The sequence below is a fragment of the Lissotriton helveticus genome, chromosome 8 (genome assembly GCF_964261635.1).
Source record: "Lissotriton helveticus chromosome 8, aLisHel1.1, whole genome shotgun sequence".
NCBI lineage: Eukaryota > Metazoa > Chordata > Amphibia > Caudata > Salamandridae > Lissotriton > Lissotriton helveticus.
The window spans coordinates 1,505,275,136-1,505,300,334 of record NC_136069.1 but is presented as its reverse complement, the minus strand read 5'-3'; the positions used below and the strand labels follow the sequence as shown (position 1 = coordinate 1,505,300,334).

At 42.1% G+C, this 25,199-nt stretch overlaps 1 protein-coding gene across 1 annotated transcript in view; it reads right to left on the bottom strand.

Annotated features, from left to right (window-relative positions):
- Positions 1–25,199, bottom strand: part of RAB30 (RAB30, member RAS oncogene family) — a 164,801-nt gene that overhangs the window by 43,990 nt on the left and 95,612 nt on the right. The window contains exon 2 of the mRNA XM_078658486.1: positions 13,929–14,029. Within this exon, the coding sequence (XP_078514612.1) occupies positions 13,929–14,021 (93 nt within the window). The 5' untranslated portion in view covers positions 14,022–14,029. The remainder of the gene's footprint in view (positions 1–13,928; positions 14,030–25,199) is intronic.

Genomic DNA, 25,199 nt, shown 5'->3' with positions numbered 1-25,199 from the left:
TCTGATCAAAGTCATTGAGGAGATAAGGGTGATGTTGGATAGAGGTGGTGCGTGGCCTTTGTTGTCCTCGACCGGTTTGATACGGTGGACCATAAGTTGCTGATAAAACGGCTAGGAGACTCAGAAATTGAGGACATAGCCCTGGCTTTACTTACTTCGTTCCTATCTGAGAGAGTGCAATCCGTGGCTCTGAACAGTTTGAACGCGCTCCTTACTCTCTGCCCTGCGGGGTCCCACAGGGATCCTTGCTCAGTACGACATTATTTAACGTTTATGTGACAGAGCTGGCTACCTTGATTAAAAACTATGGTTTCTCTTTTACCTTTTATGTTGACGATACACAAATTATTGCGTCGGCCTTCAACAATGAAACATCTATTTCTACACGTTTCCATGACTGTATGCGGGCCATCAGCTCATGGATGAGCAAACACTGTCTGAAGCTCAACTCTGTAAAAACCGAGATGGTACTGTTTGGAAGCCTTTCCCAAGCTTGGGCCGCTCCTTGGGGCCAGAAGAATTAGGCTCTCTACCCAACCCTGTAACTAAGGCCAGGAACCTAGGTGTCTTGATTGACAATAAGTTGTCGGAAATCAAATTAACGCTATGGTTAACTCCTCCTTGTTTTTACAGTAAGGATGATTAAGAAAATCCTACCTTTTCTTCCAGCTAACACTAAAAGGACTTATTACGGCATTAGTGTTATCGAAGCTGGATTATTGCAAAGGACTCTATGTGAATATTAAGGCTCAACATCTAAATAAACTACAGATGGTTCAAATTGCAGCAGCTTAAATATTATTAGGAATAACTACATTTCAATCTGTTTCCAAAGAAACTTACAAACTACATTGGCTTCCAGTAATACGCTGTATCAAATTTAAGGCTCTCTGCATCGCCTATACAGCCCTGTATAACCCTGGCCCAGATTTTTTGAGGCATCTCTTTAAATGGTACCAGCCCACCAGACTCCTGCGCTCTACAAATTGTTACACCCAGATTCTGTGTAACAAACTGGGGTGGAAGAGGTTTAGTCTCCCAACGACAAAGTTGTGGAATGATCTTCCCCTTACATTAAAGCTCTGCACTCGCTGATCTCCTATAGGAAGGAGATCAAAACATAGCAGTTTAATAATTAATAACTTTCCTCCAGTCCCGTTCATGTACATTTCAGCACCAAGACACTCCGGGGTATACAACCGCTCTACAAACTGTGATAACATAACTTTTCAAATCCTGCCGGTCACCTGGAAGAAATTTAAGAGGAGGAATCTGTTGGTAGAAGTATCAGTCAGAATATCAGACTACTCACTGCTATAAAAATTTGACCCCTATTGATACAATTATTTTTTAATTCGAGGATAGCAGACAATAGCGAGGGTCTGTCTCAACACTGCACCAGCAAAAGGGCAAAACCATGTTATATTGCAAATCAGGACCACACATTCACTAAAATAAAGGACACAGGTGTTGAGGGGAGGACACTCGGTGGCTTCTGTAATAAAGAAATTAAACTAATTACTACCATGAATTCTACACAAAGTGGTGCAACGAAGTGCGCAGCACTGTATTTGGCCCTGCACAGGGCACTTCAGCCTTGCCAGCCGAAGTTGGCCTAGAAGAGGTGGCCGTTGCCCGTCTCCTTCCACACTGGTGGGTTCTCAGGCTGCTCAAAGCCAGTGCGGTATGTGCTGTGGGTGGTCTCTGCAGCAGGACGTCATTGTGAAAGAGGATGCCACGTCACAACCTTGGAGCTCTGCAGTCAGGATTTTAAGGTGCAGGCACTTGGCAAATGGAGGAGGGAGCCGGTAGGACACCACTTACGTTAAGGGACGGGAGCTGCTGACAATCAGCACGCAGCCGCCATTGTTAAATCATGGCATGGCGTGCTGCAAAAAAAATTGAAATACTGTTTTAAAAGTTGATTTGGGCAAGCCGCGCAGCACAAAAGAAAGGCGCGAGACTACTATGTTAAAGATTAAGCACAGTGTGGTGAGCCATAAAAAAAAAAAAAAAATTATAATGTTTTAATGTAGGCACTATAACAGAGCAGCGTACGTTAAGCAACTGAAAAGAAATGTAAAAAAAAAACTCAAATTACAGGGACAATGTGTCAGGGAAGTGCATAGTTGTCCTGCAACACCAGTTACAATGAAATCTTTAACTAAAGAGTGCTCAGAAATTGTAAATGAAACTACTGAGTAAGATCACATGTAACAGGGGGCTCTCCTCATGGGAGGATACAACAGTAGAAAAGGAGGGACTAGGGAGCATTTCCAAAAGACAGAATAAAGGAGCCAATTAAAAACATGGGCGGAAGATGGGCAGAGTTTAAAGCCCATATTCTGAATACAGCAAGTCTCGATGAGAGAGCAAATGCTGCTTAGGAGAGACTTAAAAACTAGGAGGGTGTGAAACGGTTATTTGTCTTGTAAAATTTCATGAAAAGTTCAAAAAATTACCTGAAATAACGCTTTTAACCTAATAAATTGTTTGTGGGGGCCTTATGCAGGTCTTGCAAGAGACAAGCAGGTGACTGTTTTGAGCAAAAAATGTCGTGGTACAACAAGCTTTGCACAAAGAAGTCCCCAAGGATAAAACGAATTTGATATATGAGCAATTTTGCAAATGTTGCCCAACTCAAAATTTATGAATTTCACAATTTTGTTAGTGAAAAATTTAATTTTGCTCAGACCTACATAATACATGTTTGTGGAAACATACTGCTTCATATACTATCCAGACTAGTTTGAAAGAAATCTACATCAATGTAGTCCGGCTACTACGATATGAATGATATCATTAAGCAAGCAGCTAACAGAACTACCGCTATTCAAGGAAGGTCCTCAGACATATCATTTCTACAATTAATAGGCACAAAACATTGGTTTGACAACTGATCTGAATCTAATATGTGGAATGAATGGTTTTACATTTCTTGCTGTGAAAGTTGGTTAAGTGCTGGTGGATTCATTATAGAAATATACTACTTGAGAAAAAGAAGAGTCCAAAGACAAGACATGTAATCTTCTCCTACGATCATGGCATTCAAGTACTGTGAGGCTTGGAGTGTAGCAAGACCAAAATGGATAACTGAACATAACAAGCATTGGCAAAGTCAATAGGTCTCACCGATTCAAGAGCTAATGGATTTGCCAATGTGTTTTAGCCACGTTGTTCACCAGAGTGGGAGAGAGTGGGGTGTATTGGAGTGGCATAGTGTGGAGTCGCGCTGAGTGGCATACACTGGGGTGAATTGATGTAGAGTGCATTGGCATGGTGTTGCAGAGAATTTAGCTGCATACAATACACAGTCATAGAATGTGCGTAGTGTAGTGCAGTGGCGTATAATGGCATAGAGTAGAGTGATGCAGAGGGTAGTGGCGCAGAGTCGAGTGGAATAGAGTGCAGTGGCGTAGAGTTGAGAGGCATAGAGTAGAGTAGCATAGAGTGGTACAGAGTAGAATATAGTGCCACAGAGTGTAGTAGCGCAGAGTCAAGTGGCGTAGAGTTCAGTGGCAGAGGTGCAATGTTGCAGAATACAGTGTCAGACTGCAGTGGAGGAGAAGAGTGGTGTAGAGAGCAGTGGTGTAGAGAGCAGTGGTGTAGAGAGCAGTGGCAGTAGAGTACAGTGATGCAGAGTAGAGTGCAGTGTCATGGAGGGCAGTGATTGAGTGCAGTTGTGTAGAGTGCATTGGCGTAGAATGCAGTGGTTAAGAGTAGATTAGAATGGCATACCGTGGATTGGCCTAGAGTGCAGGGGCATAGAGTTGAGTGCTACAGATTAAAGTGCTTTGGCACAGAGTGTATCGGCATAGAGTGCAGTGGTTAAGATTCAAAGAGGGGCATTGTGTGCAGTGGCATAAAGTGTTATGTTATGTTATGTTAACTGGTGTTTTGTTGAGCGCTCAGCTACTCAAGCAGAGTGTCCCGGCGCTATCAGACCCAGCACAGCATAAGCCCGGCAGAGAGGGGAGATTATTTGCGGAACAGCCACGTTTTGAGTTCTTTTCTAAAGGGCAGTAAGTTCTCACTCTTTCTTAATGACAGTGGAAGGGTATTCCAGGCCTGGGGCGCCAGATATTAAATGATCGACCTCCGGTCCGAGCACGCCTATTTGCCGGGACCGTGGTCCGTGACAATGACGCCGAGCGTAAGGCTCTAGACAGATGGTGAAAACCAATTCTCTTCCTTAGGTAAAATGCACCGGTGCCGTGAAGGGCCTTAAACGCGGTGGTAAGAGCCTTAAACTCAATGAGTTTCCGAATTGGCAACCAGTGGAGAGCCTTCAGCAAACCTGCAGCATGGGAACTACGGCTGAGGCCAAAAATTGCCCCTGCCGCCGAGTTCTGCACTACCTGTAAACGCGATAGAAGATACTCAGGAAGACCAAGGTAGAGCACGTTAGCATAGTCAAGCCTTGATCCCACCAAGGCTTGTACCGTGGTTTTCCTGTGGGCAATAGAAAGAAAAGGGAGGAATTTCCTTAGCGTTTTTAGTATCCCAAAGCACTGTCCAACCAGGCCCAGAATCTGTGGTTTAAGAGTAAGGCAGTTGTCCATCTTAACCCCAAGATTCTTAGCCGCCAAGGTGTTGGCGGAAAGTGGAGTGGTGCAGAGGGGAAACAACCTTTAAATCGCGGTCAGTAGACCGCAATGCCTTTACAACGTGGTCGTTACAACAACCGTGTTGTTACAACGTGATGCCATTACTCCGGAATTCATTACATCGACTTACAGTAGATGGCGCTCTAATGTAAGGAATAGTATAATTTACTATTACAACACCTTCCCTACTGTTGCGTAGGCCGGAGTTGGAATAGTAAATTAAATAATAATAATAATAATAATAATAAGCCATTTATAAAGCGCCTGGCTACACAAAGAACAGTGTGTCCCCGCGCTAACTCCTGATAAATTTCGAGAGGTAGGTATTTAATAAGCCAAAGGGAGGGTTTACATGATGGGGAACATAAACGTTTTAAGTTTTCCCCGGAATATTACTAATGTTACAGCACCATCTACTGCAAGTCGATGTAATGACTTGCGTAGTAATGGCATCGCGTTGTTACAGAACGCAATGTAATTGCATGCATTGTAGCATGCTATATTCGGTGCAGAGTGGTGTTGAGTGCAGTGGTGTACAGAAGATTGTTTCAGGGTGGGGTAGTGTAGGATGCAGATATGCAGAATGACAGAGTGCAATGGTGTAGAGCAGGGTTCTATAAAGTTGGTCCTGGAGGACCGGATCTATGCCCGATTTGTAGTATATCCCCATTTAGATAAATGGAGATATCTTTAAAAAAATCCAGCATGGATCTGGCCCTCCAGCACCGAACTTGGAGAACCCTGGTGTAGAGTAAAGTGGTGTGAAGTGCAGTGGTGCAGAGTAGATTAGAGTGGCACACAATGGATTTGGCGTAGAGTGCAGGGGCACAGAGTTAAGTGTTACAGAGTAAAGTGCTTTGGCGCAGAGTGTATTGACAAGGAGTGCAGTGGCATAGAGTGCAGTGCTACAGAGTGGCGTAGAGGGCGTACAGTGGAGTTGTGCAGAGTAGATTGGTGTGGCCTAGACTGGAGAACTTTAGAGTGCAGTGGCGAAGAGTACATTGGAATAGAGTAGAGTGGTACAGGGTGGAGTAGAGAGGCGTAGCATGAAATGGTATAGAGTACAGCTGGACAGAGTGGAGTGTTAGAGTGGTGTAAAGTGGAGTGGTGCAGAGTAGAGTGCAGAGGGGTAAAGTGAAGCATGCATGATATAGTAGCCACTGCCACAACAGCCAACATATTTTCAATTGAAATTACCATTACATTTGCACAGACATACAGTTTTACTAATAAAACGATACAGTGCACAACGAAAATGTTTGGAAATTGCATCACTTAGTGTAATGATTTGTTTTGATCATAATAAAGTATTTGTTTCTATCACACTTCAGAAATCACAAAAAATGTGCTTCATTGGTGTTCCTAATTCTGATATATTCTGAAATACTTACACAGTTCATTTAAATGTCATGTCATGTGCTAGAAAAAACCTCTTTCCTACCCCCAGTATCCAGCAAGATTGTCACATAAATCCTCTCACTTTGAGGTCAGAGAATGGAAAGTAAACAAGCGCCCTTGAAAAGGCAGCAAATTACATTTGACATCGGTCTGGCAAGATAGGAACGAGATTAAGACCAGTTTACAGAAAAGGAGATCGTGGAAGAATACAGTAAACATGGTGTAGGCAACGGGAGGAACAAACCGAACCTGGGAGCCTAAAGCAAATAAAGCCAGCAAAAGAAAGCCAAAAAATTTGATTTACAAACCACTAAGGCAATGGTACTCAACAAGCGGAATGCATTCCTAGGTCAACTTTCTGTAAGTCCACAAGATGTCTTTGGCAAACCAGACAGCTATGCATTCTGGCAGGCTGTAACCTAAAAAGGATGTATTCTTATTTTTTTAACTGAATTAAAGATCTACCTTTCTAAACATGCTCGATCATGGCTAAAACAACTTCACACCCGAGTGTAGTGAGATCAAAGTGCTCGGGGATGTACCGAGCCTGATTGATTTCTAGATCGCCCAAAGTCTCCATAAAGAGAGTGAATGTTGACTGCAATGGGTGAGACCCCTGGTGGAATGCACGTGACTAGCAACCCCTTGGGCACACCACAAGTGAATAGCAAAAGGATCAGGCCACCTTAACGGAGTGTCCAGTTAGGAATGATGCAGTTAAAAGACAATACTTCACGACTGCCTCTACATGTCTAACCCACAAGCTGTCCAAAGCAGCATGGATTTAGCTGGCTCTTCCAAATGTTACTAAGAGGTAAATAATGCAATCCTAAATCAGCACATGTGGCTTGTGGTGCTATAGGGTAGAAGCACAATCCTTCTGTTAAATGTAAAGCCATCATAAAGGTCTGGAGTTTAGGGTCAAATGTATCACTATTTAGACTCTGCTTTGAAAAAAGTTAAAGAAGGGGTATCTCAAAGTTAAAAAATAGCTCAAAAGAACTGTAAGGAATTAGAGTGTAAAACACTATGGATTTGAATTAATTGACGGACTTGTATTTTAATGGCAATCCTTATGTTTTGTGATCATTTTAATTTGCTCAACACCCTTTCAGAATAGTTTATTTTTTAAATGTAAATCTAATCCAAAAAGTGCCTAACTCACCAAATGAAGAATATCAAATTAGTACAGGCAGAACCAAACTCAAATGCAAAAACTGAAATTTCAGATAAAACAAGAAAAGTTGCACCATATCAAGAACATGCTGAAAACCTGTTGGAAAACAATGCTTCTGTCTCCTATGCAGAAAGTTAACATTGAACCCTTAATAGGTCAAGAAGGTAAAACGTTTTAAAACAAAAAAGGGAAACATTGCTTACCTGGCAGTAGGACCTTAGATTCGACGTGGACAAGATTCTGATCAAGAAAGCACTGACCTTCGACCGTCTGGATACTCTGGACTTCGACTGGGCCCGACTTAGTCTCCCTCTCGGTCCAAAGCATCGTCTGTGCCCGTGCACCATACAGGCTCCGTGAAGGACCTGTGGAGCATCAAGGGCAACTGAAGTATTTCTCTTGGGGTAGAGGAGTCACTCCCCTGCATTACCAGGCACCATAACACAACTGACCGGTCTGCTGGTCCTGAGCTCCTGTGGACTCCGAAGGCTCCAGCAACAAAGGAGGTGGATTCCTACGTTCCTGGAGGTGAACTGCCCAGAGTTTGAGGCCAGTATCCCTCCTGGGGACCAAATAACCCGAACCCCTGTGCACAGCGCACTTTTGCAATTGTATATGCTTGTTGGCGTTCCCAAAGTAAATGCATTGGGCAATTAATAACCCCAACCTCTGTACACATTTCGTACAAAAGGACTTCAGCCTCCTCGCACTCGGTGCCCTGCAAGCTGTTTTGTGAAACTGCTAGAGGTCCCCTCGAGACTCCTGTGACTTTGGCCTGTGGGTTCATTTGAGGAACAAGACTGATTTTTGTGGGCTCCCCTGGTTGATCCGGGCCTGCCCTGACTCCCCTTGCTGTGGTGAGTCTCCTGGTCCTTGCTGGGCCAGAGCTTGACCTTCCTCGACCTTCTTCTTGGTTGCCGCTGCCAAGGCTTGTTTGGTGCTCCCGCCGGACACTGACCCCTCGGCACTCGACACCTTTCGTGGGACAGCTTGTATCCAGCTCCTCGTCATCCTCTACGTCTCCTGGTCCCCGTGGCTGCAGAGTCAAGGTCTCCCTCTTCGAACCTGAAGCACCCGACATCGATGGGCATTAGTCAACCGAGCCCCTCTGCTTTCAGTTTCCTTCCTTCAGGAATCCACCTGTGGGTTCACCAGACACTTTTCTTCTTTCCAGCAGCGGCATTTCTTTGAAGACTCCCATTGCGAACGACTGCGGTTTCAGACGCCATTCCGACCCTATGCACCTGGCTGCCATGGAATAGGTAACTCTGGTCCTTCAGTATCCACGGGGATGTGGGGGCTCTCCGACCTTCTATGTTCTAAAAGGTTTCTTCGTAAACCACTGGGAAGGGTCCTTAAACACAAACTGCAACCGCAACTCTCCCATTGAATTTTATGTGGAACGCAGTCGTGTTCTCACACTGCACCCATCCTCCGTGGGGTCCCTACTTTTGGGGCCTAGCGATTCTACAACCAATCGAGTCGTGATTCTTATACCACTGTTTTGGTATATGGCTTGGTCTCCCCCTGGAGCCCACTGTGTATTAGTGCTACTTAAGTTTGTTTCTGTGCTATAGTATTGTGTGCTTTGTGTTTATCTGCGTGTAGCAGATACTGTGAGGTATTTAAGGTGTGTTATAATAATACATACATATTTTCATAACTACTGTGTGGTTCTCCTTTCATTTAGCCAATACATTAAGGTTGTATTCTGGTAAAACAAGCTGCTTAACATTCCTTCAAGACTAAGCCTGAAAGCTGCTCTCCGCAGCTACCACTTGGATAGCTTTCTACGGTTGTCTTTGACCTCTTAAATCACCATAAGTGTTGTTTGCACTGGTGCAAGGTTCCCACTTTAATTAGTGGACAGCATATACCAGGCCAACTTCCCACAGGAATTAACAACAAGGAGCAAAGAGGGAAAGTAGTAGTCATAGGTCACCCTCCACTCAATAATGTATTCACAAATAAGACCTAGACCACTTAGGCATACAATTTTGACCCACTTTGCGGTGTACCATCAGATGCAAATCATTTGCAAAATACTCCTCTCTTTGGAAGATTGAGGTAGGAGGTACATCCGGGTTATGCCTTATTTAAAATATCTGCCCAGTCCCAAGGGGAAAATCAAACAAACAGTTGTGAGACAGACAAAACACACACTTAAGTGTCAAACTACGACTAATAGAAAAAAAGTCTCAATTCAGGCAATTTCTTCAGGGCGTCACGGGTTTGGCCACTGCATTAGGGCATACTTTGTCTTCACAACCTCAATCGACTACCATTGCGCATACCAGTCGTGAGGTTCAACCCCTGGATAAAATTCGATGTAACCCCAAACGTGAGTCACCTTTCCTTCTGTGCAGTTCACAGGAAGAGGGTCGGGGCCGGCAATCACTCGGCACTCGCGAGTGAATTGAGACTGGCAATGAAACATGTCGGCAAGTAGAGCAGGGCTAGATAGGTTTTTGCCTGCCTCTCCTTTTTAACTTCCCTCAAACAACACTTAATCAAGAGAATAAAGTTAAACTGTGTGTTGTTTGTGTGGTTTTCTATATGTTTTATATTTAACACATTCCTTTGTGTCTTTTGTCTGTTTTCACACACTGCATACTTTTCACAAACACTGTTTTGTGTGTCTCGTGGACACAATCTTTCTTTGAGCTTGATGGTGCCAATGATGAGAGCAGGGCAATCCTGGTGAGTACCTGCCAGGTTCCCGTTGGTGGTTCGCCCGTGAGGCGCCATCTTGTTCACACACACTTTTTTCTATTAGTCGTAGTTTGACACTTAAGTGTGTTTTGTCTGTCTCACAACCGTTTGTTTGATTTTCCCCTTGGGACTGGGCAGATATTTTAAATAAGGCATAACCCGGATGTACCTCCTACCTCAATCTTCCAAAGAGAGGAGTATTTTGCAAATGATTTACATCTGATGGTACACCGCAAAGTGGGTCAAAATTGTATGCCTAAGTGGTCTAGGTCTTATTTGTGAATACAACTTCCCACAGGCCCTCAACTAGTAGTTGGGTCCAGATTACTTTTATGCAGTGGAGAGATACTGATCTAGCTTGGGTAGGTTAGATATCCCAATATGTGGACCAAGGCATTTCCCATGGTTTAGAAATATTAGCCCAGCTTAGTTTCTCCTCATCCTTCCTGACTTATCAAGAGAGAGATGGTGTCTCAGGCAGAAGCTGTGAGCTGATCCCCCATACGCCCGATCCCTTGGTAAGAATAAGGTATCAGAGGATGCAGAATATAATCAAAGTATGCCATAGAACTTTCAGAGTGACTCAATTCTGTGTTAAGGGTTTCTCTCACTTTCACACAGACTGAGATGAGAGATGGCTTCAATGGAATCCAGAAGAAACATCTTATGCTGTAGATTGCTACTAGGAATTAAAGCCTGCGCACAAAGTGATTATAATCTTTTCTTGTTGTAGGTGGCCTCTAACGTTTAAGCAGTCAATCAGACTTTCCTTTTTGCTTAGCTCAGAACCACCTGCCGGTATGACTGGGGTAATAAACACCATCTACAACAGTTATTTGGTAGGCTGGTGAAGGTGCAGGTAAGACCTCCTCTTTCAAATACAAATTGAATTGTCTTCCAGTTTCCAAGTTCACAAACAGTCGCCTTTCTCAGCTGAAACAACACTTTTCCTTCTTTGGGATTATGAAATATCCTGACTCGACATCCTAGAACACTGTAGACAGTGGCATCTTCCCCAGGTTTCCGTCTAAAAGAAGGAAAGGACTTCTTGATAAGGAGTCTGTGGTAAGTGCTGCCATTTTAGTGGTTGAAATTGAAGTATTTCTGATCACTTAATACAGGGTCCATTGTGAAAGTGCCAAGTTAAAGCACCTCTTATTCAGATATAGTGTTTTCCAGGCAGGATGACCAGCGATTAAGGATCCTCCAACAGGAGAGCTGTTTGTAGTGCATACAGCTTATAAAATGGCTTTTGGGGCAGTAGGAGGAGACTAAGATGTGTTACAGTATTGGATGTTAAAGTGCCTTGTAATACACATAATGTCATCAAAATAGTTTGGGCATTGAATAACCAGTGCCTTTACACTGGAACTGGATTAATATGGAAGATCATTGGGGAAAGTGACATCACTTTAGGTGCTTGTTACAGACCACAATTATGGAGATGTTTCTATATTCATAAGGAATCCATGAAGAGATGTAGTCCTCTATTCTCTACTAAAGTAGCTCTGCTATCTTTCTGTAGTCTGAACAACAATAAAGATGATTAAATTCTAAAACAAAGAGCAAAGATGTTGGCCTTGGTCAAAATGTTTGCAGACGAACCCTGGTGATAGTAGGTTTTGTGATTTGAGTGATGACATGCTCTTGTCTACCAGTTTAGGTGAGAGGGCAAACTGGCACATTGAGCCGGACCAGATAGGACCTGTTACCGTAATCTGGACTTGAAAAAAACAGCCTATCGACCAAGATTCTTCAGGGGAAAGCTCCAGGATAGGAAACCCCTGCAGAAATGTAGCGGAGCTATATAATACACAAGCAAAGTCCAGACCATAGGTTTGAGAAAAAATAGCCAACTCATTTGCAAGACAAATAACCAAAAGTCTAAGAACCAAAGAAAGTTTGTTTTAGCTACCTGTGAGATGCATGGCCAACAGAAGGGCTGAGTGGCAGGTCTGTTGAGTTCGCAAATGGGTCATGTAAACCTTTTCACGGAGACCAAGAATTTTGGGGTCTAGATTGCAGGAGTGCAATTGCAGCCTTAATGATATCATCAAAAATATAACTAAACCCTTTGTTCCAGAAACAAGTTAATACAATGCACTAAAATGGCTTCTCAATGTGACACATTATATTTTGTCTAGTAGCTAATTGAGAACAGTCAACGTCACCTACATAGTAGTTTAAGCATTAGTTGGGAGTAGCAATGCATTGACATTCAGATCTCATCACTAAAGTGGTAGCACTGACAACTCAACATGCTGGTTTGAGGGAACAATGCTACCACCCATTGTACAACCGACAACTACTGCTAAGGTATACTGCGAACCATTTCGATATGTAAACCATCATTTAAGATTCCAAATATGTATATTGATAGTACACCAGTAAAGAAAGGTGCATACCCATTTTAGTAAATTAATGTCACATGCACTTTCGTAAACAAGGAATCACTGCCAACATGTAGTGCTTCATACAGATTTCTTCTAACTGAAACGAAATGTACTTTCCCTTTAAGGAATCCCAACCATTGGGTTGGGAGGACGGAGAACAAAGGGCAGGAAAAATAATCTGGAAAGGATTCCGCTCACATTACAAAGCAAACCGTACACTGGACTTTTACATGTAATTGTACTGAACAACATCCCTATCAACAACACAGCATGTGCATTTCTGGTCTTCAGTACCATCTGCAACTGCTCCTTCAGCGCGCTTAATCACGTCTCTTCATATAATCCTCTTCTCAACCAATCCAATCCTTCTTTTTACGCCAGCCTCCATCTCCACTTCCCAGCTCACTGCCACCCACCTAACAGTATTTCTCTTCTAACAGAGTATCCTTCAAGACCTGGAGACAAAGCTCATTTGGAAGTAAAAAGTGACATTTAATATTAGTTTTCTGACAGCTAACTTGTTATTGTTCCTTCTCTCTGAGATCCTGTACAAACTGTTATTTATGCTTAGGAGAGACTGCTCACTGGAATTTTACTATGTACTGACTGTAGTGTGTGCCTCCTTGTTCTCAACTATTAGAACTGGTGGGGCAGAAACAACTCTTGTGGAATTCCTTTGCACTGTGTATCACTGGGTGACAATGAGAGCAATGAGCAACAAAACCCTCACTTGACCTATTAAGCATCAAAGGTCAAGAAGTAATATTAAGCTGAAAAACATCAACACCTGGTATAAACATGGGAAGGGCACAGAACAACACATGAAAGACACAACATTACAAGATGACAGTGGGATAGACATGTGAAGATAGTTGTGCAATTTCAGGGAATCACCTGAGAAACACACAAAGAATTTGGGGAGACATTTACCACCACCATCTACCAGCATTAAAATAAGTGAGTATATTACGGTTGACTGCTCCTTTCTCATTAGGTGAGAGTCAATATCAGGCGTTACAATGTTGAGTAGTAGGAGACAACAGTATTGCTTTACCAAAAGTGCCGACACATAGCAAAACCATATTCGCACCTCAAACCTTTACCCCATATAAAGTGTTCATCAAAAATGAACCATATACTTCCAGTTTGGTGACCAATTAAGCACCAGTGATGCAGGGCAAGACCTTTGTGAACCAAACTAGGGCTGTTTGAAATTATGTACATTTTTTTCTCATGAAATGTTATGAAAATTGAGCTAAATTACACTTTCCCAGTTAACTGTTGTTAGCATGAAAATAGGCACACAAGATACTAGCAATGACCTACTCTACATACAGAAGTCACAAAAGAACTTCTGCACAAACCAGTCTTCCACTGGGCAAAATCACACAAAACTTGTTAATGCAAAATTTATCATTTTTGCAAAATTCAGGAGAATTACAAATGTTGATGCTGTAATTTAAATTTCGGCCAGCCCTAAAACCCTTCATTTGCGCTGTGACTTCTTGAGGAGAACTGAAAAGTGGTACAAGGCACACACCCTCTCTTCACCCTGGCAATCAAAACTTCAAATCATCACAACAGGAGCACAAAAGTTTGAGTCTCTTTAAAAGTGGGCCACATGATGAAAGTATCACTTACCTGAGTAAAGCGCCGTACTAAGCAGGTCTTCCCCACACCAGCATTTCCAATTAAAACAATCTTGAACAGGAAATCATAATCTTCCATACTCATTTACACGGCTGAAAGAGAACAAGAGGACAGTATGAGGCTGAAGGTTTCAATCCGGGGTAAGTCTTCTTTGAAGCTGGGATAAGCAACAATTCCCTGTGTGGCCTGCAGAAGCCCCGGTGAAACTTTCCAAGTAAAACTGAAACCGGAGAAGTGAGTGTGTCATTCGTGTGCTCTTTATACTTACAGGTAAACAGAGCGAAGGTCAGTCTTTGCAAATTGTGTAGCGTTGCCACTGATAGCTACAACAGCTGCTATTGGTTGGAGTGTATTATCGAGCCAGTCATTGCACATCCGGTCTCTTTTTCTGATCTTTGCAAACATTCAAGGCATCGTTTGTTCCTTTAACTATCCCGACAATATGTGGCTACATACAGTGCTTTAAATGGAAAAAAAACCAAAGTGCAGGTACTTACTACTTAGAGTATTGTTTACTGCTTAGAAATGCTGGTACCCCCCAATTAAAATGTATTGCAGAAGTGCTGAGAAGTGCAGGTACTCTTCTTTTCCAATACAAGAAGTGCAGGTACTCAGTACTGGACAGTGATAATATTTGGTTATGTATATATTCCCAAGGTGAAAATGGGGAACACACATCCCTATAATTGACGGTGTTTTAGGGGAAAAGATTTATCAGTGGGGGGAAATAGTTAACTGTTATAAATAGAATATCAACCTTAAAGAGTGTCATCACCGCTCTGCATAGAATACATCCATACTCTATAACTTCGGATGCTGAAATCTCAAATATCTGAGATTGCGTTGCTATCCTAGAAAACTGGAATGCTTTCATACATCTAAAAAGTTTTAGAAACAATACGACTTGTGAACCAGGACAATAAGTAAGCAGAGAAGGTAGTATTTCATCACACAGAGATCAGCAACCAGCAAAGGGAAGAGCCACAAACCTAAAATAAATCAAGCAACCTGATGATCAAGCTCGTTTTTATACGCCCTCCTTCATTTTAGTTACATCCTCCCTATCCTGACACAACAGTTCTGTAAATATATTTTTATCATTCTCATTTCTACGCAATGACTGATGGTCAAAAGCGAATAAAAAATTGGTGAACGTTCACTTCACTGCTATAAGGTTTGTGAGATCAAATTACATCATGGTGCATGGTCACTGTCTGCACCAGGCACCTCCACATCAGGACATTGGAGAACAAATATAAAACATATTTTTTTTAAGCGATGGTGCCCCCTGGATGCACTGTGTGACTACACCCGTCTATATATGCAGGTTTACAAATTCCATTATTCCTCACATTTCAACAGTTGACTGTGGGACTCAGGGCAATGTCTCAACGAACGCCTCCCAGAAGCATCAATATGTAACAGTTGCAAGGAGATAACTCCTTTAATCTGTGCACATTCTGGCTATACCTGGAAGAATTGTACCACACCTGGGATTCCTATGTAAGGTCCCACCTAGAGTCCAAAAACGGGTTCTGACTAAGAGCTTCCTCTATTAATACAGCGAAATATAAAGAACCAAGAATACCACTCGCAGACAGCTCCTCAACCTACTGATGCTACACAAGGACCTTTTCCTTTACACTGGCTCCCAGTAGCTAGAAGCACAACCTTTAAACTAATGTGTACTGTTCACTGAACAGTCCAATGGCTTTGGCCACTCTTCAGTCAAAAAAGACTTCACTAAAAATCTTCAAACAAGATTTCTACACTCAAGGCTGGCTACTTTTCTGATTGTACCTCAAATTCAGAAAGACTAGAACTGATGGAAGCTTCTTTTCTTTCAGGACATCAAAACTCTGGAATGCCTGCCATAAGAATATTGACCAATAGCCTCCACTTCAGGAAAACAATGAAAACCTGGATCTTCCCATCATTATGAACACAAATTACTGAGTTTGATCCTTACAAATTTCTAAATTGGTATACATGACAGCGACTGCATACCAACACTCTCGGCACCACTACTATTTGCTACAACAAACACACTGCACCAAATTTGTTGCATGTCTTCAAAATTCAAATGCCTGAACCAACACCTCTCAAAGAGGACATGCTACATTCAACACCCTTCCCACTACCCGGCTCAGAAAGGACGCCCAGGAACTGCTGAAAATGGAAGCACCGGCTCCAATACAAAGCAATACAATGCATTTATAAAACAATATATGCAACACATCACCTCTCCTACAACCACAACATATTTGTGGAGGACTTTAACTTGCACTGGGGCAATTAATGGCCTGGCTCAGGGTCAATTAACTCTCAACTTCACTCCAAGCCAGCCAACTGAAAAGATCTACAAAGATTTGGGACACCAAGAACATGTATCTCACTAACCTCACCTCTTGCATGTGGACTACCCCTTCTTGCCATGCTGATGACCACGATGTATATAATACAACCACTACCTAGAATGAAGTGTCTGAAATTATACTTTCAGCCCTCTGAAGGAGAAAATAATTAAGAGAAAAAAAGGAGCTCCTTGGTACTCCAAGGGACTAAACGAAGGACATATACAACTCAAAACAAAGGAATGCACCTGGTGCCAAAGGCTATTGTATCAATACCTACAAGTCGGAAACCATGTCTCAGAGTATTTATTCTATAAAGTCAGAGGCCGACACAACAGGTCTAGAATGTTAAAAATGATAATTTTTTAACTTAAGACTGGTGTTTGCAAGCCGTATTTATGACACCATGTCTATTGATGCAGATAAAACACTTACATATTGGATATAGCTTAATTGGGTTCAGCAACAATTTTACCTTTCTGTAGGTGGTTTGAGGCAACAAAGTTGATTCTTAGCCCAATTGTAAACCATATACTATTTAGGTTTCTCCAGAGGCTCTCTTTATCCTTCTTCAAAATGGTTGATCGTCTACTTAACAATTTCATTTAGAAAAGGAAGAGGAGCACAAATTGCTCTATCTAAATTAAGATCAGTTAAAGACCAAGGTGGCATTAAACAGCCAACTTTGCTCATTATCAAACTACTATCTAGGCATGCAATGGTATATGGCGTCTGCCTAATACTAATTATCCCAAAAAACCTTCAATGACTTGATATTAAAAGCGATTGGATCCACCCAGCTCCATTCATATCTTTGCTGATGCTTAGAAGCAAACAACAGGACTTTCAATATTTTAGGCATAAAGTCTAAATTTAAACTACGAAACATGTTGGCAGTTCCACTCTGACATAAAAGGATGTTTAAGGTAGATAATTGTGCTCTTATTTTGATTGCCTGGATAGAAGCTGGCATAGTAATAGAGAGTGACTTCTATAGTGATGGCCAAGCACTCTTGTTTGCACCCCTACAGAAGTACAAAGTGTCGAAGTTGGACTTATACGGTATCACAGCAAACAATACCATTCCCGAATTGTATTATTCAGCTTAGACTAGTTAGAAAGAAAGTAAACATGACTTCCTACATGTACAAATAGCTGAACAACTGCAACACCACACTTGAATAATCATATTGTCTTTGAAGAACCATGTTGGTGAAAAATCCCCTCCCCCCTTCAAAGGCATGTTATTAAATATGATGTATACATGTGATGAAGCTAAACCTTTTGGAGTAAAGTAGAATCAGACATTTAAGAAATTTCTAATCAACCACTTATTATTTGCCCTTTCCAGCTATGTCTGGGCATTAAATCAGTACCACTGAGACATAAAGGAAAGATTTAAGCCCGTATTAGACCGCATGATTCTTTTAGCTTACAAAATGATATGTTTCAATTGGGAAAACAGTAGGCAATTTAGAACACCAGTATAGTGAGCATGGGTATTGTACATGTGTAGCTGCGATACTGTCTGGCTCTGTCCATCCACTTCAAGGATCTGCAAAGAACTACATTTTGAAACAGCCTAGGCCTACACCTATAAACATACAAATCTCTGAAGTTAAAACCATGATCAAGTATTAGTTATGTTATATCAATCAATCAATCAATCAGTTATGTTATATAGTCTATATAGTATTGCTGTCTGATCACGGATTTTTCATTTATTTGTGTTGCCTCAAACTACATACATGACGATAAAAATGTTGGTGACAACAATTCAGTTATATCTAATTTTTCATTCATTTCTAGCATTTAGTGGACTTTATATCAGCTGACAGAAATTATAAATTTTGATTCTCTGATGAACAGTTTGTGATAAAGATCAACCCCTTCTTCCTTTTTTCTGCCTTCTCAAACTATTCTTCTCTTCCTTGTATCTTAATTCATTGTTTGTTGTACCCATTACATTCCAGTTAATTCTTTTTTTCTCAGTGAGGCTCTTAAAATTATTGCGAGTCAGGACTCATTATAACTTATATATACAATTATAAGTTTGACTGATGTAATATCAGGACAAACAAGCTCGGTCTTCCATCATTAACACAGAATTGTAGTCTTATTTTCATCTATCAGGTTTACAGTTTTACACAACCCTGGTTTTCAATTGATAGAATGGGTTGACATTTGTGGACGAAATGACACAATTTTGGTTTTCTTTTTTCTTTTCATTTTTTATCAATTAAAATCTTACATAAAAAATATTTGAAAAAGAAGAAAAGCTAGAACAGCTGAGTCTGGTTAATAGCACCCCCTTTTCCACAGAAGTGTGCAGTTCGAGGAGTATAGGTCAGCAAGGATTAGGGAGCACAGGCTGCGCCTAGAAAAATAGGAAGTCACAGTCTTACTGAAAATGGATAAAAACAATGTGTCACAGAACACTAAAGCTAGAATAAAGACAAAGCGAGGTTATTTCACCAGGTTTGAATAAGAAGACACAAGCCACAGCACATGGCTGATATTCTATAGAAAACGTGGCCTTGTTTACTGCACACAAGTCAGAAGGGATCTGTCCCAACAGATTGCAGCTAGAGTAAATGCAATGTGCAGTTATTTTTCGATGGGCTGAATCATGGACCCATTTTCTGTGCGGCAAAAAGATTTGTGGGTTATTTTGTCGTATCTTCAGTGCGTATATTAACTCATATAATCTCAAAGTTAGTGTATGAGCTGCAGACAGCACAACTTGGTACCAGATGGCAGTAACTGACTGCATGTTAGGGACCTTTGCTGTGAAAAGCACATGCTCTAACTCAGACATAATGTATGTCCTAAAAACACTTAAATAGAATGCACAGACCCCTTTCTGCACAAGTACAGCACATACAATTGTATTATGATATGGGCATAGTATAGGCCAGGCGCGACAAGCAGATACCCTGCAACTTCATCGACTAGGATGTATTTTATCCAAATTGCTGCTAGAGTACATGCAATGTACAGTTATTTCACCAGGTGTGACCCAATTGATAAGCAACAACGCACTACTGCAAGAGTAAAAGCAATGCGCTATGTTTAGAGAACCAATCAGAAGAGATCGGTCACGCATACTGTTCCTGGAAAAAAGGCAATGCACTGTTGCTTCATCCATTGGTATATGTGGTACTGTTCCCGATTTACCACAGGTTGTACCGTTAGTCTAAGTCAAAGGCCAGTTAAAGAAGGATTATGGTCCATCAGCGGAGTAGTACTCGCATATTGGTGAGTGTTTTGAGATCTATGGATCTTGAAATATGGTGCAATACTTTTATACGACATGTAATAGGAATGATAATTGGTTCTGGGATTCTGTCTTCATTTATATGCAGGTGCTTAGCCAGATGACTGCGTCCTGAATAGAGCCTTTCATTTATTCGGGGTCGAAACGTTGCGTGCATATAAAATACAAAGCTCTCCACAACACCGTTCCAGCTTACCGCAATCACCGCCTCAACTTCTACCAACCCACCAGACACGTTTGAACTGCGCCCAAGGGAGGAGCACACCTCCCTCCAATCAATAAGACCAGAAGCAGAGGACGTTGCTTCTCATACCTCTCTGCCAAAACATGAAACGACCTCCCGAACCACCTCGGGAACCCTTTCCCTCCCTCATGAACTTCTTAAGGAACCTCAAGACATGGTTCTTGCAGATGAAACAGGCATTATCTTCTCCTCCCCCATCATGCCTGCCCTACACAGCGCCTGGATACCCTCACGGGTAATTAAGCACGCTCTACAAATTCACATAACATAACAGTGACTTCTGACATTTCTGTTATGCCCATTATATATAGTCTTACGGCTCTTATAAAAAAAAGCCCTCAAAATACATTATCATGCCACATTGCGTAATTTCAAGTCCTTTCAGGTTAAAATCCTATTGCAGAAGCATGTGTACAACATGAACCAACAGAATGCGAATGAACAGAAAGCAAGCATCTAGTGTTCGCGACCTTTGCTTTTTATGATTCTTTAGTGAAAAATGTGCCCTTGCATCCAAGATGCACACAAAGACGCATAGGCACTAAAATATAGCGCTAAATGCCAGATTCGCATTTTGTGTAATTTCACGTCATTTTTCCGAAATTTAGCCTACTTACGTACAGGGAAATTATGCGAATTTCGCACAAACCAACAAATGCTATACCACAGCAGATTGCTGCTGAGATTACGGCAATGTGATGCCGTTTGCCACAAGTAGGAGTCAGAAAGGGAATGTCACTTTAGGTCCAGTTGAAGATAAATTATCTGTCATTAAACCAGGTATGAGTCAGAGGGGACATGTCACACTAGACTGCTGCTAGCATTAAAGCCAATGCAATGCGGTTTCACCGAGGAGGTGTCAGGATTGATTTGCCTCAGCAATGGCTGCTAGAGTGCATGCAATGAGCAGGGCGTGAGTCAGAAGAGCTTTGTCACACAGATTGCTGCCACGTCCGAGCAGCAGTTCCTCACGCCTCCTTTGCCAGCTTTCCGATTATGTTCCAGTTTGAAGCAAAGCCAGCTTGAGTCATCTGAATTCAATAATATTTTTCAAGAGAGACAGACGAGTGAAATGTCAGCGCAGTTATCGTGCTCACGTGGCTGGCTCTGCGGCGCTCTGAATGTTAATTCCCCAGGCTGCGGCCATTTTGAAGAAATATGGCTGGCTGTGCTTGGAACAAATCAATGTTTGGGATTATAGTGAAAATCACTATAAACTAAAGCGATAACTTGATATTTAAGGCCTATCGCTAACAAATGAAACAAGCATTTGCAATGCAATAGGTCTCGCATTAGGAAAGTTTGAGCTATTGGTATTGTAAATGACAAATTTTTATTTATGTGTTGGTTTTGAAATTAGCGAAATTAATAGCTTTGTCATTTACAATGCCAATAGTTTTACCTTTCGCAAATGTGACACCTATAGCATTTGTAATGCAATATGTGTTGTATTTACGTGACTTAGATGTATTGATATTACAAATAACAATGGCTTTTAATTTTTTTAAATAATTAATACTTAAATAAAAGTTATTGTAATTTATAATGGCAATAGCTTAAACTTTTGTAAATACCTTTTGTGAAGATTATGTTCAGTGTATTTTATTGTGACGAAAATCCAAGAACAGAAGTGAAATATTAACATCTTTTTGTGACATTTGTAATAAAGCTTGAAACATTTAGAGAACATATTTGAACCAGTTGTTGAATGGTTGCACAGATTGATGCAGTGGTGGCGCTGAGTGATGTGGTGGCGACGAGTGATGCTGTGGCGTTCAGTGATGCAGTGGTAGCGCATAGTGATGTTGTGGTGCCCCTGAGTGATGCTGTGATGGTGCTGAGAGATGTGTGGTGATGCGATAGATAGATAGAGGGAGGGCGATAGATAGATAGAGGGAGGGCGATAGATAGATAGAGGGAGGGCGATAGATAGATAGAGGGAGGGCGATAGATAGATAGAGTGAGGGCGATAGATAGATAGAGTGAGGACGATAGATAGAGTGAGGGCGATAGATAGATAGATAGATAGATAGATAGATAGATAGATAGAGGGAGGGCGATAGATAGATAGAGTGAGGGCGAAAGATAGATAGAGAGAGGGCGATAGATAGATAGATAGATAGATAGATAGATAGAGGGAGGGTGATAGAGGGAGGGTGATAGATAGAGGGAGGGCGATAGATAGATAGATAGATAGATAGATAGATAGATAGATAGATAGATAGAGGGAGGGCGATAGATAGATAGAGGGAGGGCGATAGATAGATAGAGGGAGGGCGATAGATAGATAGAGGGAGGGCGATAGATAGATAGAGTGAGGGCGATAGATAGATAGAGTGAGGACGATAGATAGAGTGAGGGCGATAGATAGATAGATAGATTGATAGATAGATATATAGATAGATAGAATGAGGGCGATAGATAGAGTGAGGGAGATAGATAGATAGATAGATAGATAGATAGATAGATAGATAGATAGATAGATAGATAGATAGATAGAGTAAGGGCGATAGATAGATAGAGAGAGGGCGATAGATAGATAGATAGATAGATAGATAGATAGATAGATAGATAGAGGGAGGGAGGGTGATAGAGGGAGGGTGATAGATAGATAGAGGGAGGGCGATAGATAGATAGATAGATAGATAGATAGATAGATAGATAGATAGATAGAGGGAGGGCGATAGATAGATAGAGGGAGGGCGATAGGTAGATAGATAGATAGAGGGAGGGCGATAGATAGATAGATAGATAGATAGATAGATAGATAGATGGATAGATAGATAGATAGATAGATAGATACCGTACAATCTATTCCAGTTCCAAGGAAAAGAATCATGTCCACATTAAGACCGGGGTAAGAAGGGAAGGAAGGGGTACATAGATTAATATAAAACAGTAACATTAATATCCATCAATGGTAGGGGGAGAAAGAGGAACCCAGTTTTTGTACCACATAAAAAGCCCTCTATGGAGTACAAAGGGTCTAGGCAGCAGTTTACTTAACAGGTCAAACGCACAGATTTTTCTTCCTGCACTTGCCTGGGGCCGCCTGGCTCAGTGCTTACACTATAAACAGTTAAGGGAGCCAGGCGACGGAGCTACACGTCACAAGGATAAGGAATGAAAGAATGGAGAGATACACCAGACAAAGTGGAGATAGATGAAAGAATAAAGAGAAAATGCAGAGAATGGATGGATAAAAGGGAGAGGACAGATGAGGAATGTGCGGAGAGACGCAGGGGATAAGGGAAGGAGAGAAAGAGAACAGAGAAATGCAAGGGAGAATAGAGACTAAGAGTGAAGAGCAAATGAAAGAGTGGAGAAAAACAGGTAGTACAGAGAAAAGAAGAGGGTTCAGAGATGCAAGGGAGAATGGAAAGGTTCCGGAGCGAGATGTAGAGCCTAGAGAGCAGAGACAGAGGAGTTGGTCTGGAGAGAAAGAACGAAAGACAGAGAAAACGAGACCTATTGGCTATCTCAATGCTAATGCAAAGCTGCACTTCAACACCTCGTCAGGAGTGTAAATACAACTACACTGTGTGTGATGCTGGAGACCAAGTGGTGCTGTGTTCTCCAGCTTTATTGCGAACGCACATCATTTAGAAGTAATAACTGTGTTGAGTTAATTTTATTGGTGCGTTTGCTTTTAGTTGTACAACACACTCATTTTTTGATAGGATAAAATATGGTGAATGATAGGATAAAATATGGTGAATGATAGGATAAAATATGGTGATCAGAGTTTATTATAGAATTAAAGTGTGCTGTATGTTTATCATTTTTTATTGCCTTTTGTAATGCGAGTGTGGTTTATTATACATATCAAATTATGTCACAATAAATAGGAATTATAAAGTACTGTTCTAAAGTGCTTCCTTTGCTGAAATCGTGTGTTTCATCTAGTTGAAGGCAGTGTTCCTGATAGCACGCAGCGCTGGTTCCTGGGGAAAACAGTCACAAAAGGTCATGCGTCCGTTTCCACATTCTAAAGTGACACAAAGACCCAAAATCGAGTAAAAACGGACTCTGACAAACCATGTACAGAAAAAGTTGTGTGGATTGTAGGTCGAAGCGAATCTCATATGCGCAACATTGGGGAAAGGACGCTGTACCTTTTAGTGTTTGCAGAGTGCCGCCACGCTGCCCGTGGCGACCCGGAAGCTCTTGGAAGCTCTTGGCCGGCCGGCCAATCCGCTCGCGGCCGACCGGAAGTCCCGCCTCCCCAGGTCCGCGAGCTGCCGGCGCATGGAGCGCCCTGCCGTCCGGTGTAGCCCGGGTCCCCAGGAGGGGGCCGGGGAGAAGGAGGAGTGTGGCGCCTGTTGCGGGGCTCCTCTGACCTGAGGGAGCCCCGATTTAGTTGGAGACGCGACGTGAGGAGCCCCGCCGGAAGAGCGCAGTTGGTGAGTGGGGCCCAGGGCTGATGTAAAGTGCGTGCGTGCCTGTTTGTATGCGTGGGGGGGGGAGTGTGTGCGTGTGTGCGCGAGGGAACGTGTGTGCACATGCGTGACTGTGTGTGATTGAGAGAGAATGCGAGGTAGCGGATAGTGTGCCTGTATGGGTGCTGTATGCCTGCGTGTGCATGCGCGCGCCTGTGTGTGTGTGTGTGTGTGCGTGCGTGCATGCAGAGAGGTGGGGGCTGCCTGTGTGTGAGCAAGGGCTTTGCGCATGCGCAGCGGCTTTGCGCATGCGCAGATACCAGACGCTCGCTCCCGAGGTCAAATCCGACCCTGAAAACGCTCGTAACACTTTGGTGTCCACTCTCCTGAAAACGGATCACATTAGTTGTCGAGCTGACAGCATTCATGCTTCGCATGAATGCTAACGTCAGCTCGACCTAAAAACTAAGCCTTTTCCAACACAATTTCTGAAAAGTGTCTGATTTTAAATTAGAGCTCTAGGAAAACTGAATGTGTTTTAATGAATAACTTCACATCAATCATTATCATTTCATATGCATATAAGAATAAAATTATTGGGGAAAAAACGCTTACGTTTCAAGGGCCAGTAATACCGATTCCACTGGCACACTGAAGTCCCATCACTGTGGAATAATCATGCAACAATCCCCGCACATGAGATTAGTAACACAAAGTGAACAGCTTGAAGTACAAATTAGGAAGCATATTTTGTGCCCACCCATCAGTAGACTGAGCACCTGCCAAGTGGGCTGCAAGCAGTTATGGGTTAGAATCCCAACGGGGCCAACTCAGGCTTTCATTCGTGTAGGAACACTTCATTAAATAAACACTGTCGAGGTGGATAATGACGACACCTACTAGTGAAGTGCCTAAAAATAATTCAGCTTTTGTGGTGTGCTATGGAACGAGTCATTAGAGTATTGTTACAAATGTAAGTTCTGCTTGATCTAGCTACATACTATATAT